At 43.8% G+C, this 18,634-nt stretch overlaps 1 protein-coding gene across 1 annotated transcript; it reads right to left on the bottom strand.

Annotated features, from left to right (window-relative positions):
• Window positions 1-23: 23 nt before the first annotated feature.
• PDIA6 (protein disulfide isomerase family A member 6) lies at window positions 24-16,848 on the bottom strand. Its single transcript, XM_075497953.1, has 13 exons — window positions 16,768-16,848; window positions 13,764-13,905; window positions 12,482-12,539; window positions 11,578-11,704; window positions 10,414-10,520; window positions 8,818-8,951; window positions 8,280-8,394; window positions 7,190-7,330; window positions 5,912-5,996; window positions 5,746-5,818; window positions 4,508-4,666; window positions 2,410-2,506; window positions 24-1,662 (listed from the first exon to the last, which is right to left on the bottom strand). Exons 1-13 carry the CDS (start codon window positions 16,799-16,801, stop codon window positions 1,594-1,596), a joined length of 1,341 nt encoding a protein of 446 aa, XP_075354068.1. The 5' UTR covers window positions 16,802-16,848; the 3' UTR covers window positions 24-1,593.
• Window positions 16,849-18,634: the final 1,786 nt, after the last annotated feature.

Raw genomic sequence — 18,634 nt, 5'->3', positions numbered from 1 at the left:
AAACATATTTCAGAGGCAGGAGGTACTATAGTAGTATTTATTTTTTTTTTGGTAAGTTACAAAGATGGAATATCTATTGGACTTGAAATAAAACAATTTAAAAAGTGTGGTGGCTAATGGATCTACTAGGTGTGCACAGTCCTGTTTTTCTAACAAAGCAAACTTAAAAAAAAAAAAAAACCCAGAAAAAGTAGAAAGCATGAGAGCAAAACCCAAAGGTTGTTTTTTTTTTTTTAATTTAAAAAAAGAAAAGCTTAGTAAGAAAGAGCCTCAAAATTGCTGTGGAGCTTAGTGTAGTATGACTTACAGTCCCAAGTACTCATAAGTTTAGGTTTTGCCAAGACATTTTAGTTAGAACAGTTCCATAAGATCTCATCTGCTGGGATGACTTGGAGTTGGAGCACATTTCCTGCACCAAATCAGCAGTCACGTTACTGTTGGCTACCAGTGTTCTTACACTGCCTGTCATAGGGATGAGCTACGGGCAATCTCTTACAGACACTAGATGACAAATATCCATATTGAGTTATTTCTTTGAAAGGAGGGGAAACTTTCAGTTCTTTCATTCCTTACTTATAAACAAGCTGATCACATGAGGGTCACTTCACTAGTAACCGATACACAAGACATGGAGAGCAACAAAATATAATAGTACTTTTATTAAAAAAGCAGCAGCAACCATCCCCATTCCTGATTCCCCTTCCAAGGAAATAGCAATTTCAAATCAAAACAATGCCAGATGGGAAGTGAAGAAATAGTAGATCCAATTTGCTGGAGACAGCACCATGGTGTTTTTCTCTTAGCACCTGGAAATCCTCATGCCCTAAAATGGCGATTAGCTTCACTGCTAATCCTGGGGAAAAGACCAACAGCTCCTGGTGTCTCCCACTGCAGCAGCAACCTCACTTCCATTTTATTAATGATCTTACAAAGTCTGGCACAAAGAAAGAGAAAGCCCCTGAGAAGGACTAGGAAAAGGAAGACTGAAGAGCATTTAAACTAAGATTGTCCATCTAATCAGGCTTTAGGCCAAACTGTCAAGATCGTTCACAGCAAGGGGGTGGTTTAGGAGTCCCCTCTGCACCAGCCTCTCTATTCTACAGTTCATTTTTCAAGAGTCATCCAAAATGGGATAGCTTTTATCATGTACACCTTTGTTACTCTATACAAGACTAACACTGTGTGTCAAAAATATTTTGTTTTATTATTTAATTGAAACAGAAGCTGACCAGGTTCCACCTCCATGAAAAAAAAAAAAATCACATTTAAAATTGGTTACACTAACAGCCTCCAGTAACACTCAAACAGCACACTATCATCAAAATAAAAACCAAGATGTTCCAAAGAAATATCCATGTTGTCCTCAAAATATTTGTTACACAGAATACAATCAAGTTTACTGGTTATGACAATTCATAGAATTTCTGCAATGTTTTCTTGAGATGCGTACAGTTCACTGCTGCAGTGCATCAAATAGCACAGTGTGTCACATGCTATTTCTCCATAAAAAGGCCACTGGAATATCATCTGATTGTGAACCAGGTTGCAAACTGCTGCGCAAACACTCCCAAGAAAAGAAGTTTCCTGAAGATCTCACAGCTCATCTTTATCCCAGTCATCCAGATCCACATCACTGAGATCAATATCATCTTCAACCGGAAGCTGTGAAAAAGGGAAGGTTTTGAGTGCATGTTTAGAAGTGCTTAACACTGGGACATCACTGACTTTGAAAGATGCTTACTTCATCCTGGGAGTAAAGTTCCCACCTGTCATCTCTTTCATTTGTAAGAACTCAAAGTGTATTAAGCACAGGACAAGTGATCAGAGTTTAGACTAGAAGGTTGTTTTCTACTAATAAAAATACTCCAGATAGAGGCAAATACAGATAAGCTATGTAACAAAGCTACTACCATATTCTATATTTTAATTCCATCTGAAGTAGATCAAAGGATTGTAGTAACTTTGTTTTTTACAGCAATGTTGAACCTTAAGAACATACTCAATCACCGTGTTATTACACAGGCTTTACCTTACAAACTTTCTGACATTAAGACTTTGATGGTGAGGTCAGCATATTGCAGAAGCAAAGTCTCCACAAATGTTCAAGTCTTGAATGCATACACTACCACCTCCCTTACTCAGCATTGGTAGTAACAGGTTTCAGCCTCAGGGGATTCAGCTTTCAGATTACATCCTAACAGCTAGGCAGGAGTATCTGTCCACAATGTCAGATGATGAATCTGGCGTTTGGTCTGGTAGCAGGATTTAGGTAATGGGAAAACATCAAACACAACTTGCCACAATCTTTGAAGAACAAGACTTTTCACATAGCCAGTTCTTAGATACTCTATCCAGTCACTTCTGAACCTAGCAAATCACCAGTACTCTTAGAGATGGAGCACCTCTTACCTCACCATCTTTGCCATCCCAAGGTTCAACTGAATGAATTTTAGGGAAAGCTCCACCACCCACTGGTGCTGTAGAGCCACGACCAACAGACAGTTCCCTGAGAAAAAAAACAAGTAAAAGTTAAATTTAAGAAACTTCTCTAGTCTCCATCTACCTGGAACAGTGCCTGCTTCAGATAAAAGGAAGTTAACTTTGAAATCTGCTTGCATCTCTTGAAGCAAGTCTAAACTGTCTGGAAGCAAAAGCTTTTCAAATTAAGAGGCAGAAAATGAAAGAGCCCTTAAAGCAGCATTGTGAATTTACAATTGAATGCAAAGAGACAAGTTATGTGAGCTACGCTGTTTTGTATTTCAGCAGTGCTCCTTGTAACACTCATGAACAAACACAGCCCCTTTAACAGCATGTTGTGTATCACTTGAGGCAACTCCAAGAGGAGTGTATAATTCTAGTTTTGGAATTCACCTGCAACTGTTACTTGAAATCCATAGCGATCTTTTTTTTTTTCAGTGGACTCTAAGCCTCCACAGGTTACAATGGGTACAAGGTAACCAGCTTCTGGCTTTGAGACACCCCATCTTGCACTTGCTAGTTACACTTGCTCAAAAAGCCTAACATTAAAATCCAGAAGAGCTAATCCCTTTGCATTCTTTCAGAGGCAAATAAGACTGAATAAGCATTCCTCCCTAGGTGGAGTCTACAATTTTTATGCTTTTCTCAGTGCTTGTTTCCTTACTTTTGGTCAACACTGCTGAGACTGCCTATTAGATTACAAAAGCTGCACGCAGCGAGCCAAGTTAACAGCCAGCTACACCAACTGTGATTGTACTGCTTCCTCTAGGCAGCACAGCTGAGCTGAAGTGTCAAGTAAGAGATTATTCCAGCAAGTATTGCTCTGTAGTAAGACAATACCAAACCAATTATCTAATGCAATATAAGCTGTTAAATGGGCTGTTGTGTCCCGGAAGCACCATCCACCCTCATGAGGAGAGGCTTCACTAAGATGGATTTTATAGACTAAGAGAATTTGCCCTGTTTGAGAAAGGCAGACATTTCTCTCGCATTACTATAGACTGGTATTACTCTTCTTGCATCTGAATCCTATATTTTACTTGATGCAATGAGAACCTTCCCTTTTTGGCATTGAGAAGAAAGTCCGATCACTTACACAGGTAAGAGAATATAGCACTGTTTCCATTAATCCAGCAGGAACAGGGTTCAATTAAAGGCAAGGTGGGGAGAGACTGTTTATTTGCTTTTGCAATTCTGACTGTCCTTTGCCATTCTCCAAGCAAGGACATGGAAATAACATGACTAATGTAAGCTGTCAGAGGCTCTTACACACCTTATGGCAGCTGACATTTTACTGAGAAGCAGAGTTCTCACCTCATTTTGACCACGCTTAAGTAACAGTTTAAGTTTAGCTGCTCTGTTTCAGTGCTGCTACTGCCTTCTGTCCTCCCCCCATTTCCGTTCCCCATTCAGTTTCTCAGCACTGGCTCTTGCCCAACTACGCAAGAGGCAGTTTCAGGGACCTTGAGCTGAGCAGAGCGCTATGGACTTTTTGGATGGATTGCTTCAGCTCCCCCAATTAGTTTCAGATGCCAGGGGAATGGGAGGGTGGGAGGGGGAAGACAGGACTGGACCGAACCAGAAAGATGAACAGCAACATACAGAACCTCAAGAACCTCAGCAGCACCCATTTAGATTCCCAAACCAAGAACTTCCCAATTACCAATCAGAATGCACCATTTGAATTAAATACTATTGATTACCAAATCCCATTAATTTCTTGGGCTACCAGAGAACTAGAATTTTTCAAGATCAAAGCTCACCTCTGTTTTCAAACCATTTTCAAAAGTTGTGCTAAAACTACCATTTAAGTCTAAATGTCCAATTTCTTAATTCTGTCCACCACAAAAAGGTAGAGACTGCTTTATTAGTTGCAATCCTCACCGAAATCATTCCCATACTCCAGTGAATGCTTGTCTTAATTCTCTTAATGTGCAAGTCTTGTCTGATCCCAGAGAGCCTGATTTTGATCTAAAGACTCACAGCCCCAGTTACAGAAAAAGACTTAAGTCACTTAAAGATTTCATACCTGAGAAACTCATTAATCCCTTGCTCACTGAATGATCCTTTCAGAAGGGCAAATTTCATCTTCCGAGCATTAACAGCTGCCATTGCTGGATACCCAAAGCCTCCAATCCCCAAAGAGCTCTCAAGATCTGACTGAGCACCTGCTTCTGTCCACAGCCACCTTGAGGAAAAGGTGAAATAGAAAATGAATAATTAGAATAGACACTACAGTCATTTTGAATTCACACATATCCTGCAACCCTGCAGAGTTTAAGCTGGGCTCTGAACTGCCCTTGACAGTGTCAACTGTTATTGAAGTCAGCAGGGAATAGCAGGGGCCCAGTCTTGAACCATGTAACAGAAGAAAGCCCGTCCTGAACAGCACCTCTAGGCCAGCCCCATGCTCACAGCCACTGAAAGCTGGATCAGAAGAACAGCCGTGAAAGACAGTCCAGGGAAAGAACTATGTTATCAATCCGAACAAATTGCTGCACTTTAGCCTATACTAAGCAAGGTTTAAAATGGCTCAAGTCACAGATCTAAACATGACAGAGTACTGCCCAAATCCCGCTGTAGAGGATTTCTGGCCAAAGACTGCAAGACCAATATTTCACTCAGTATTAGTTCCTCACTGGTCAGGTCTCGGTTCCTCTAAATCTTAGGAAGTCCCCTGAGGAACCTCTGGAATCAGCCATTTTCAGCATTTCCCCCCAGGCTTTCATGCCATTTTGCTCCCTTTTCACAGCAGTCAATGTGTCAGAACAACTCTCACTTCCCAGAGAAGTCCCAGAGATCCTAACCTCCCCTTGAAAGGAGAAGAGGCAAAGCCTGCTGGCCTGCTTCTTTGAGAACAGGAAATTTGTTAATAAACTGCAATTTACGTTTTTTTGAGAATTCAATAGTCATACTGGCAGACTCACCCACCAGCAAAAGACTCTAAAAGAAACTGGATAAATACTGCCCTAAAATATTTTAGCATTCAGGACAAAAGTAAGATATGCTTAATCTGATCTCATTAATGCTCAGATATCACTTGTAAATGCAGGATTTGAGAGGTGGATGAAAAGAAAAAAAAAATCAGCAGTTTATTCTAAAGGCACAGCATGCCCTCCCGCAGTACAGTTAGTGAAATACCAAGATATACTATCTTAAACAAGGAACTCTTATCTGCAGATAAATCACTATCATACAAATTCTATCCAATTACCTCCAAAAACGCTCACATCTTTTCCAAGAAGACCAGTCTACAATGACACTTACCCCCACATTTTTTTTTTGTATTTTTCAGCCATTTTTAACATGACATCCAGGTAAGAATTCCTCCCTGAAGCTCCTGTTTGTTAGACAGAATTGGACAAATTAAAACACACAACTACATGCTTTAAGTGACAAATTCATACAGAAGTCTGCTTGCTTGCATGTCTACCTGTGTCAAGAATATGAGGCAGGACAGAAATGATGCAGAGCTGATGAGCATCACAGGTACTCTTCAGAACATCTTCACTAATTATCTAGAAGAAAATGGCAGACTGTCAATGAGAGTAAGACTTGGTTACCCAGCTATGACTGCACTTCCCTCCAGCAGCCTATCAACTCCATCCTACAAGGTAACAGGCATTGAAACAACTTGACGCAAAAGCTTACAAGCCTCTCCTACTCCACTGGTCCCCCAACACAAGACTAATTACAAAGAGTTCACAAAGTCTTCTGTTGGGACTTGCAGCAACAGGAAAGTAAGCAGTACCAAATAAGGCTTACAGAGAGCACACAGTAAGATGTCACTTGGTCAAAATCACCGTCCTTGGACCAGGGCTGGAAACAGCACACCCAGACCTATGCATATGCCTGTACATTTCATTCATGCTACTGCTAGCATAAGGAGAGCCAGCAGGGTGCAGCATTTGCTGAAGACAAGGCTATTTAATCGACATAACCAGTTTTGTGTGATCTACCTTAAAAAGGAATCAATCCATTTCTCTACATGAGTGGTCTCCAAACTTTGATTGTGCACCACTACCAGTAAAAAAATTTCTATGTACACAGCCCCAATATATGTATATCAATTATATACATGTACTACTGTACTCACATTACGTACATTATAAGGCATACAGAAAATAGACATTTTAAAAGGATGACATTAAAACCACAATTTAAAAATATTTTTAAAATTTATTAATGGTACAAATTTTTTTTCTTCCTGCACCCCAATGGATTGTCTTGCATGCACTCCACTTTGGAGACAACTGCTCGCCATTTCAAATCTACCAACATAAAGCTGAAACCAGATGTCACCATACAGAGAGTGGAGGGCTTTTTGGACAACAAGCAAGACTGGTCATCATGCAACTTCTAATGGACAGCTTACAAATGACAAAACCCTGCCCTCTTGTTGTAAGAAAAAAGATGGGGCACAGAACCCAACCTTTTCACTAGTTCCTCAAGAGAAGATTCAGGCACCCCGGTACCATCCTGTCAGTGCCTTCACTGTATCAGTTCTGATAATCTTTCAGTCAACAACAAATTCACAGTAAAAATTAAGTAACAGAAAGCTGAATGATCAGACGTCATCCTTGACATTCTGCTGCAAAATAGTGTGCAAGCAGCACACTTCGGCTGTTTTATTTATAGTTAATATAGTCCTGTAAAAACTGCTGCAAAGGATATGATGGAAAAGCAACTTGAGAAAATTATGTAGAAGTACCTCCAGGAGCTCAGGTGGTGGGGCATTATCAGAAAACAGATCCAGAGCACGAGCAACGATATCAGACCTAGTTCTGCCACCATCATAATCAACAGGGTCTTCTCCTTTCTGGAAGATTTTAATTGTGGGAAATCCACGAATCTGCAAGACAAGTTTAAGCCATCAGCTCAAATAATTCTGAGTATTTATGGTGGAAGTTACCTGCTACTCTGATGTGTTCTAGATTAAGAGAAGGGAAAGAGATTTAACATCTACGTGAATGAAGTCTCACAGCACATTATGACTGAAGTGGAACAATTTTGTAGCTTCCTACTCGTGCAACAATTCAAAACAAAGCTCACATATGCTGAAACACTGTTTCAAGTTTTAGGCCTGATGAATCAGCAATAGTTTCATCTCAGTTTAGATGCACCAAGCACTGCAGGTTTAAGTACCAGGAGGACTATCTTAACCTTTTGTATTTCTTAGCCATTAGTTTCCCAATTTGTCTTTGGGGAGACAGCACTGTGCCTACATGGCAACAAATGGACCTTAAGCTTCCTCTGCTACCCTTCCAGTAAAACTAGCTCAGTCTTCCTGCTGACTGCTAGCCATGTGTGCTTACAGGGAAACAAACCAGCACACTGTAAGTTCCCTGTACTGTATTAAAAATTAGAGCATATCAGTCCACTTTGGGCCCACAGCATAGCTGATCTGGGCAGCTAATATTGTCAGAGTGATCCCTGATAACTGGCTCCAAGAGGTACAGGTACATGTGTGTTCTGGAGATGCCCAGCCAGCATACAAACAGTCTGAAAGGAGAGACCTCTCACTTCAGATGATAAAGCTATACATGACCTTATGGAAATAAACATCCGTTTTCATCAGCAACATCCAGATTTAGCCCTTTCCTCTCACCCCATTTATTTATATTGTTACTGACATTCAGGAATGAATTATTTGTGGAAAACTGGTATGGGTCACTTAACATTACTTTTAGCACAAAACATCTAAGCGGTACCAGATTAAGGAACAGTTCAGTAAGCATTAAAGGGAAATCTGACTTACTATAGATAGAAAGGAAATTGTGACCACTGCAAAGCACACTCACCCCGTATCGGCCTGCCAGCATCTGATTGACTGTTGCATCTACTGCAGCCAGCTTTACTTTTCCCTTTGTTTGTTCCTTCACCTCAGTGGCAGCAGCTGCCCATTCTGGCTCCAGGCTGAAAAACAAGGAGTATGAGTGCTCTAAGCTCTCTTAGAGCTAGCAAAAATATACCACATTCCAACATTATGTAGCATACTCCACTCAGGGGAAAAAAAAAAAGTCTCTGCAGAGAATGACACCTATGAGGGTTATTCCAAATGAGACTGAAGTCCTGCATCTGAAGGAATGGAAAGGTTAATATAACTTCTGGATCTTATTCCCACTGGTAACTGGGAATTTTACTGGTAAGGAGGAGTGCAGCCAGAGCAGCACCAACATACTCTGAGCAGGAGAAGCCCACACAGCTTTGTTAAAACACCTCATGGAAAACCCCACTTCTAATAGACCAGAGATGCAAGGTCCCTTTTAGGGGATTAAGGGTATTGCACAAAAACGAGCACTAATAGGAACTGAATTGTCAAAGAAGAACCTCATTTACTTTTTGCAGTGCCCACACCATGGGGCATAAAACTCCACCATCCACACATCATCACTATTTATGACATTCTTATCAAAGCTGTCATCAGTCAGCTCAATCACATCCTTCTTATCTCCACCTCCGCTCTCTCGGCTCTGTAAGAAACAAACAGACCCTCGCATAAGTAACCAAAATTGGTTTCCCACACAAGCCATCGCCTGCGTGTCATGTTGTACCAAATGGTCTTTATTTGAATGAGATACAAAACAGGCAGTGTTAGGTCATACAACTTTCCCATTTTAGAACTGACAATGCACACAGCCTACTCCCACAGCACTTTCAAGAAACAGCAAGTGAACCTTCTCTTAAAAAAAAGAAGAAAAAGAGAAATCAGGTCAAACTGACTAACAAGAAGATGCGGAAACACTTCCCCAGCTCTTCATGCTCTGATCTGTCTGAGAACAAAGCGCTCTCCAACCCCCCCCACCCTGCTGTGCCCTGGTTTTCAGGCAAAACAAACATGTGAGCGCAATACACGCTACAGGGTACAGTCCACCCAGGTCTTCTATCTGGCCAACCTGAGGATGTCAGAGTGTACTTGCTCCATGATTGAGAAACAGTAGTAGGAGCCAGAAGCTTTTCAATTTACCTTCAGGGAGAAATCTAGCAAGCCAACTTAAGAAGAACACTAGCAAATTAAAAATACCTCATCCATCTAGCTTAGTCTAGGACTAGGCAAATGGTACCTCAACCAGTTGGAGAATGTGGCTAATGGGGACCTCAAAGTTCAAAGGGAGATGCAAAGTCTTGCATCTGGGGAAGAATAACCCCACGGACCAGTACATGTTGGGGACTGACGAGCTGGAAAGCAGCTTTTCAGAGAGGATCCTGGTGGACAACAAGTTGAACATGAGCCAGCAAAGCACCCCTGTGGCAAAGGCGGCCAACAGCCTTCTGAGCTGCTTTAGGCTGCGTTGCCAGCAGGTCTGGGGAGGTGATCTTTCCCTCTGCTCAGCACTGTGTGAAACATCTGGAGTGCTGGGTCCAGTTCTGGGCTCCCCAGCTATAAGAGACACACACACTGGAGCAAGCCCAGCCAAGGGTCAAAGGTGATTAAGGGCTTTGAGCATCTGACATACGATGAGAGGTTGTGAAAGCTGGGATTGCTCAGCTGGAAAAAGAGAAGGCTCAGTGTGGATCCTATCCACATATATAAATACCTGAGTGGAGGGGAGTAAAGAAAACAAGGGCAGACTCTTCTCTGCAATGCCCAGTGGCAGGACAAAAAGTAAGGGCATAAGTTGAAATACAAGAATTTCATTTAAACATAAGAGAAAATTTTTCTATTGTGAGACTGGTCAAACACTGGAAGAGGTTACCCAAAGAGCACAGTCTGCGTGGAGCCTCAGTCCTTGGAGATACTCACAACTTGACGGGATATAGTCCTAAGCAATCTGTTCTAGTTGACCCTGCACTGGGCAGGGGGCTGGACTAGCCAGCCTCCAGAGGTCCCTTACAACCTCAACTATTTTGTGAACAGAGTCAGGAGCACAAGCTCTGATCTCCTGTACAGGACAGTCTGCAGTTGAAAACAAACCCACATGTTCCCTCAGATACCTGTTTCCCAGAACTATATCCTCCACTTCTGCCACTAAGACGGTCTTTCACCAGGGACCGAAGAGCACTTAGAGCAGCATCAACAATGGCATCACTTGTCCTGCCACCTGCAATGCAGCAAAATGAGTGTTTAAAGCATCAAAAGGCTAGTTTAAGGTAGGCCCCCGACTTAATTACTGTCCTGATTTCAGCTGGCACAGAGTTAATTTTCTTCCTAGTAGCTGGTATAGTGCTGTGTTTTGGATTTTAGTATGAGAATAATGTTGATAATATGCTGATGTTTTGGCTGTTGCTAAGTGGTGTTTACACTGGTCAAGGACTTTTCAGCTTCCCATGCTCTGCCAGGTGCACAAGAAATGGGAGGGGGCACAGCCAGGACAGTTGATCCAAACTGGCCAAAGGGCTATTCCATACCATATGGCATCATGCTCAGTATATAAACTGGGGGGAGTTGGCCAGGGGGTAGAGGTTGCTGCTCAGGGACTGGCTGGGCATCAGTCGGCAGGTGGTGAGTGGTTGTATTTTTTTCCCCCTTGTGTTTTGTTCCTCTCTCGCTCTTGTTGTTTTCCTTCTCATTACAATTTTTTGTGTGTGTGTGTTCCAATTATTAAACTGTTCTTATCTCAACCCACGAGTTTTCTTTTGCCCTTCCAATTCTCTCCCCCATCCCACCGGGGGGTGGGGGAGAGGGTGAACAAGCAACTGTGTAGTACTTAATTGCCAACCGGGGCTAAACCACAACAATTACAAACTTAATACTCCCTCTAAGGATTTTTCAGGAAAAGCAGGACTGGGCTATGAGTGATATGGTACTAGTGGTGGGACATCACTGACTTAAATACAAACAGCAGGATTGACTTCACTTTTTAACTAACCACCTTATTTGATGAGGTGACTGTGGCAAGCTCCCAGTAAACAGGAAGAAAGGAACAATTCTTTGGAACTACCTATCAACCTCCACGAACTACAAGCTGCAGGTGGGACTGTTAGCCCACGCTAAGACATGCACAATTTGGTCAAACAAGTCCCACGCATCTGTGTCTCAGTTACTACAAGCACTAGACAGGAAGGAAACAGCACACAAGACAGCATTAACAGCTACCATAATTACTGTATTCAGGGAAGTTTTTAGGCGTGCAACATGTGAAAGAGCATCACATTTACCCTGATAATCCTCTGCTTTGTTTTTGTTGGCTCCAAATATCTTGATAGTTGGAAACCCTCTGACTCCATACTGTCCACCCAAGGACTGATGCTTATCTGCATCTACTGCACCTACTTTCACTACACCCTGTGGAAATAAAAACAAAAACTAAGACAAGACTTCTACAGCGATTTAACACATTGTATACTCTGTGCATACTGGGGGGTGGGGGGGAAGTCATTAGGAGGGTAAGAAAACAGTCAGCAGAAGAGAGGTGTTATCCCCTGAAAAGCATTAAACTACAGAACACCATATATGTCCATTTCTTTCTTCATCCTGAGAAACTAAATTTTAAATTGTTTGGGGTTTTTTTTTTTTTTTGGCTGGGTTTTTTGTTTGGTAGCTTGGTTTTTGTTTGGGTTTTTTTTTAAGAAGGGGAATATCTTTTACATAGGCAAGAATTCAGCAAATCACTACATGACCAAATTTTCTGTAATTAAAGAAATACTCATCACCAACAGCTTACAAAGCTGTGTTCATATATTCAGTTCACGCTGTTCCTGTACTTCAGAGGCAGGTGACAGGATGGCGAGGAAGAAAAGAGAAACATGCTATTTTGGGGGATGTCTGGATTCTAATGTCTTCTGGTGCTGTTAAAAGCAGCCCTGGACAACAGTAATGGGAATTCACAGGGACAGAATTGACTTGCTTCCTCTACAATTCAATAGCTTCTTTTTAAAAAAAAAGAAAAAAACCCACAAAAATCCTGACTTTAAGTGTCTCTGATTGGCCACTTCTCTGGTTGGACAAATATGATTAAAGTGAGAGGGTTTTGGGGACCAAACCCCACCTCCATGTTCCCAAGCCAGATGACAAACTGTCCTCAATCCACTACCACAAGCACATTTGAAAGGTTAAACTTACTTTTAATGCTGTTGCTGCTTTCTTCCACTCAGGGGTTAGTCTTTGACAATGGCCACACCTTTTAGGAAAAAAAAAAAACCAACACAGTAACTGTCATTCAGATCTAACAACTGTTTCAAAGTACAGAGTGCCCTTTTCGGGTTTGCAATTACAGAACAGCCACTTGCAGCAAACTGTGAGAGACTTAAGGTCTACTCATGAAAAGGGGAAGAGGCTATGCCACAACATCACATCATCACTCAGACTTCAGAAGAAAAACCTCCACACGTATTATATAAGTGCATACACCCCCACACACACATATATATATATACACACACATCTCAAAAGCTACCTGGCTTTCCTAACAGAGGCAAACATGAGCACCAAAACCCAGATCTGCACACTAGTCTGCTTGTTGCAAGCTAAAATGGACCTGTGATGAGGCCTGAAAAAATCGTTCTAGAAGTAACTTCTTAGCTAGCAAGAATTTGTGGCACAACATCTCCTGGACGTGTCTGCAGAAGACCAACAGTTGAGTGGCCAAGAAGACCAACTAGTGTATAAACACAGCATCACAAGTCTGTAGGGGAAGAGGAGCTGCCAATTATACCTGTTCTACACTTCATTGCCATTGTTCAATAAACCTGCCTGTTGCTTGTAAAGCTGCAACAACACTAGAAGAGGCATAGCAAGCTTTCCCCTAAACATCTCAGTCCAGTCAGGCTGTTGCAATAAAAGGCCCCTTCTCCAGAACACGGAGCTTTGGATGGCAACAGCACAGAGGATTTGTGCAAAGATGGAAGATACATCACCAGAGTTTACATGGAAGATGAAATAGACTCCATGCTCTGGACATGAGCAGGACGGGAGATAGAGGTGCAAAATTAAGATGCACAAAGCCAGTATTTTTCAATGGAAATTGGAAATTCTAAGTGTGAATTCAGATTTATACCTTCACATCAGAATCAGGTTCTGAAAAGACAAGTGAGGGGCCTTCTCACTTATCTATTGTATTTTGATTAGTCATTTTTAATACTAATTTCAGTAGAAAAATTGTAGTAGTAAAATGGTATATAAGGTTTTGTTGTTAGACCCTATTTGCCAACTTGAAAGCAATTCCTGCCTTTTTCCCCAGTGCGGAAATTTAAAATAGGAATCCCAGCTACAGCTGTTTTGCTAGTAATGAGGCCATCAAACTGACAGCTGTACTGCCAACAACTGAATGAAACCCTGGACTGAACAGATTCCTATGCTGCTCCTGCAAGATAAGAGCAAGCCCGTACACAGCTGTAGTTCTTACCATGGAGCGTAGAACTCCACGAGCCACAGGCTCTCACTCTGAATGACCTCCTTGTTGAAGTTAGTTGGTGTTAGCTCTATCACATCATCACTGGCCGAATACAAACCGTTAACTGCCAGGAATAACGTGCAGCTCACTGTGCCTAGAACAAAAAGCAAAGTAATCAGCACTCCTGCAGAACATTTATGGCTCTCCTGTTGCCATGGCTAAGTCATCTCCCTTCCCATCACAAATCAGCAGGAAAAGAAGAGAAAAGGATTCCGGCTTGATGAGAGAAAAAGGAAGTTAAGGCAACATATATGTATTCCCTCCCCACTTATATGATGGTTCTACAGGATCACGTAATATATTTTCTGTGCCTAAAGCTAGCTGGAGTTATGCCACTCCTGCTATGGCTCTCCAGAGAGCATTTTGTCAAAGCTGCAATCCTAACTACAATTGGTACCAGACCAGCAGAACTTCCACAGGGGAGCCCCACGATCAGCTACATTTTCTTTCAGTTCTTTCTCATAGGAACTCCTAAGCCAGTTGCCCATACCTCTTGCACAGCAGGCACTCAAACATATCTTTCACAGAATCACATAATGCAGGACTGTCCCAACTAGTCTTAGTACAGTTACACTGCCTTTAGGACTGGCACTTGATGCACCGGTAGTGTAAGGAGCTCCTTCATGCTTGCTCATGAGGATCTTAACCATTGATTTGTCTCTTTAGTAACAGACTGGAGAACAGCAGCTACATCTCTCTGGTTAACAACTCAAGCACTCTTAGAATGCTAAAAAAAAAAAATATTAGAAGGTACAAGGAAATTGCTTTCTCTTAGGAAAGACATCATGCTTCTGGTCACTTCTGGATCTTATTATTGCTTGAGACTTTGCACGTAAAACCTCGTAATCCCTCCTCCTACCTAGTCAGAGATTACGAGATGACTTGATGAAAGATGACAAGCATCTCTGTAACAAAATCCACATAGCAAGAGACTTTTCTTAATCCACCAAATACGGAGGGAAGTAAGAGCTCAGACACTGAAGTTAGAACTAAGCAAAAAATAGTTAGCTGTGCTGCGAGTGATTAATAACTTGAATAGGAAGCTGCACATTCTCTCTCAAGACTGAATGTGAGAGGAAGATACAGTTCAGTGATGCAGAAACTCTACAGCACATGGTACACAGACTCCACGGCATCACCTATGCTTTATCAGTCCCGCTCAAAAAAGGCCAGTTTCATTACACCTATTCTGCAGGTGAGAGAAGCTGACAGAAGCAACATCTTCCAGGTTACTCAACCAGAGGTCAGGACTGAATTGCCACACCACAACCCAGCACCCTATCCATCGCACCACTCCCCCTCCTAACGGCTTCTCCTAGCCCTAGCACCCAACCCCTTTCTTTTGGGGTGATCCTAGTTGGTTTCCACCACCAGATTTACAAACTAGATTGCCTCTCTCCCTTCAGTATGCCCACACACAAGCAACATTTCATCAGCACTGATCAACTGACTTCCAAGGCAATCCGTGGCTGTCACAGCATGTTACAGTGACCTACAGTACCAGCTGCCGCTGGGGCAGAGTAAGAAAACAAGGATGCAAAAAGCTACTTGAATGTTACAGCCACTCTCAAGAGAGAGACCGTTCTCTAGATAGAATGAGACCATTAAATTGAAATCAGCATATTTTGGCATCACCTAAAGATATCTGTGGCAGAATATATTCAGAAGCTGAACAGAGTTCACTCAGCCATTTCTGTCACTTCAAATAGAGAAGTTCTAGCCTATGCAAAAACACCTGCTAAAGCAAACTCACAAAGCAGATGGTGAAATTCACCTAGTCACATATCACTGCATTTTTTTTTAAACTATGACTCATGAACTGGTGGCATAATTTTCCTTTCTATAGTGAAATATTCAAGGTTTAATTCATCTTTAGGAAATAAAAAGATCATTTTCCTACAAGCACCTATGCCAGGAAAACGCAAGTCTGTCCTTGATATTAAGGAAAAAAAAAAATCTCAGATAATCTGATTTCAGAAGTTGTTTTCTAACTTAAGTGTATTACATAGACAGGGGCATTGTTAAACCAGCTAAGGCAGCTCCATGCTGGTATTACTAGTCCTCATCGGAAAAACGAAGTTGTAATTCTGAAGAGCTGTGAAGAAAAGCTTTTGCTACGCGATAATGATTCTGTGAACTTCCTCCTTAAAACACCCGCACCTTCTGCAGCAGAGCTCGGTGTGCTGAAGCTCACACAGCCCTGGCCGTGTGCGCTCGGGGAGCCAGAGCCTCGCAGCGTTAGCTGCGCCCCCGGTATTGCTACACAGGGGTCCGAGCGGGACTACTTAGCAGCTTTATCGATTTATTCAGCACAGAACACGCAGCAGCAGGGGGAGGGGAAGAGGAAGTACAATTCCCCAGGGACTCCTCCTTTTGTCTTCAGTCATCACTTTCTTACTGCCCTTACAGCACTAGATCCCAGGGCAGGGCAGCCAGGCAAGTAAAATATCACCGCCTACTGGAAACCGAAGCGGTTTCGTTTTTTTTTTCATTAGGGTGAGAGACAGCCCCATTTTCTTTAATTTTTTTGTTGCTGCGATCTTTAGGCCGTCCACCTGCACTCCGGTAACGCACCGAGCAATCGGGGGCGGCGCGGGGGGCGTCCCCCCCCCGCCCAGGCGGCACAGCGGCTCGGACCGGCAATGGCCGAAACGCGACTGCGGGCGCTCCCCCCACTCCACGAGTCACCCTCCCCGCCGCCGGCCACACCGGAGAGCAGCCCGCACGGCCTAGAGCCCTCGCCCCTCCCCGACCGGGAGACGGGCGCACGGCGGCTCCGAGCCCATCCCCAGCGGCCGCTCGCTCAGCCCGGCGCCCAGCCCCCCCGCCCCCGCCCCCGCCCCGACGGACCCACACCCCCGCAGGGCCCGGAAAGGGGGCAGCCGTGACCCGCCGCCCGCGCACTGCCCGGGCCCCCCGTCCCCTCCGCGGCCGCCCCGCCGCCCGCGGCGCCTACCCCACCAGAGACGGCCCACAGCACGCGCCCCCATGGCTGCCCCCCGCTCCCTCGGCCGCCGCTACTACAGCCCGCCCGCCCCGCCCCCTGCCCACGCGCCGCGCGTTCCCCGCCGTGGCCGCCGCCCATTGGCGGCGCCGGCGCTCGCGCACTGGCATAGCCAATGGGCGGCGGCCGCGTCAGTCGCTGCGGGGCGCGGGTGGCCGGAGGAGGCTCTGAGGGGCGGAGAAGGAGGAGGGTGGCGGGGCCGGGTCGGGCCTGGCCCAGCGGGCCGGGGCTGGGGCTGGGGCTGGGGCGGTGTCCTGGGCTGAAGCGGGAGTTGCCGAGGGCAGGAGGGTGATGGTGTGCCCGGTGAGCCTTGTCAGCAGTCTGCCCCCCGGAAAACACGCTCTCAGCCTGCTTCTAGCAGGTTCCCAGGGAAGCCGGAGTGCCCTTAGCCACTCCCTGCCTCACAGTGCTGGGGGCTGCCTGGGCCTGGGCTGAAGCCCACGCAGGCCTTCAAGGAGAAGAAGGCAGGCCAGTATTTGGTCCTATTTGGTGCCCGAGCTTCTTTTGTACTGATTCTAAGTGCAAACTAAGTCTCAAAGATTGACAGTCTAAATGGTGTCACTGTGAAAAGTGGGACTGGCATCTAGATCGTCTGTAGGCCAAGGAAATAAAAGTAGGGGGTGAGGAGGGCTGGTGCATACTCATACAAGTGCTATTAAAACCTGGATAGGCTGCTTGCATCCAACAGAGACTTCGAAAGTTTGGGTCCAGCAGCACAACATGTATATGGCTATTTTGTGTGAAAAGTCAGCATCCCAGTTCAAAAGCTCTGGAAACAACTGATTCAAAAAGCTGATTGTTCCCCACCCCCACAACAACTGCACATTACAGGAGGGTGCTAGAGCTTGGGGCTGTGGTGTTGGTGGGCATAGATCCAGACAGGCTTTTGCAGAGCTAGGATTCAACGATTAAGTGAGCTGTGAATTTTTAGTGTAGTAATAGTAGCTGGACTTAATGTACCATTGAAATAGAGATTTTCAGCAGTTGGATCTGAAGTGGTCTAAATTTTACCCCCATCCACACACCCATTATTTCATGCTCACAAGTAGCACTTTTCAGTACTATTAAGTTCTGCTTTTTAAGAGTATGAAATTGTTAGCACGGTAGTGAGAACAGGCAGCCATTTTCACACTCAGGTTGTTTCAGAAATGGAGGAACAGGGATGCATGAAACAAAAGTTTTAATCAGAATGGCTACAAAATATTGACATCTTGGCGTTTCCATCCATAAAACGGCAGCCTGCTGAGCAGCCAGGTTCAAGTTTGTGGTGATTCCTACTTCTCAAGATAAAATATACCTCACCTCTAATTTTACTGACTCCTAAAGCAAACAGGAGCTGCTTGGCAGATGATCCTTCCCAAGGGAACGAGTATTTCTCTTAAGTTTCTCTTATGGTCCACCAGTATGATGAAGAAAGTAAACATGACATCTTGCGGCACTATTGAGCAGTTAGCATGACATTAGCTTCAGGTGAAATCCTTAAAACCAGAAACAATTAAAGGGTAGTTTTATGGCATGTAAATTGGCAGATAAAATTGCTAATTTGGGGGGGGGAGGGTGGCTAATAGAAGGAACTGCATAGAGGTAGTGTATTTTATTTTTCATCAGTGCCATGCAACAGTAAATTGAATGGCTGTTTTACCATTTCTGTAGCACCAAGAAGCATGTGTTAAAGTACTTATTGCTGAATAAGAAGCTTTTAACACAGATCTTTACTGACTCGTAAATTCCTAGCGAGTTTCTACAGGAAATGATTCTACACCAGGAGCTATTCAACATTTTTATGTGTGTTCTGGAAATACACATAAGATAGTGCTGA

The sequence above is a fragment of the Mycteria americana genome, chromosome 3, assembly GCF_035582795.1.
Source record: "Mycteria americana isolate JAX WOST 10 ecotype Jacksonville Zoo and Gardens chromosome 3, USCA_MyAme_1.0, whole genome shotgun sequence".
Taxonomy (NCBI): domain Eukaryota; kingdom Metazoa; phylum Chordata; class Aves; order Ciconiiformes; family Ciconiidae; genus Mycteria; species Mycteria americana.
The sequence above is the reverse complement of the archived record's forward strand: the minus strand, read 5'-3'. Positions and strand labels throughout refer to the sequence as shown.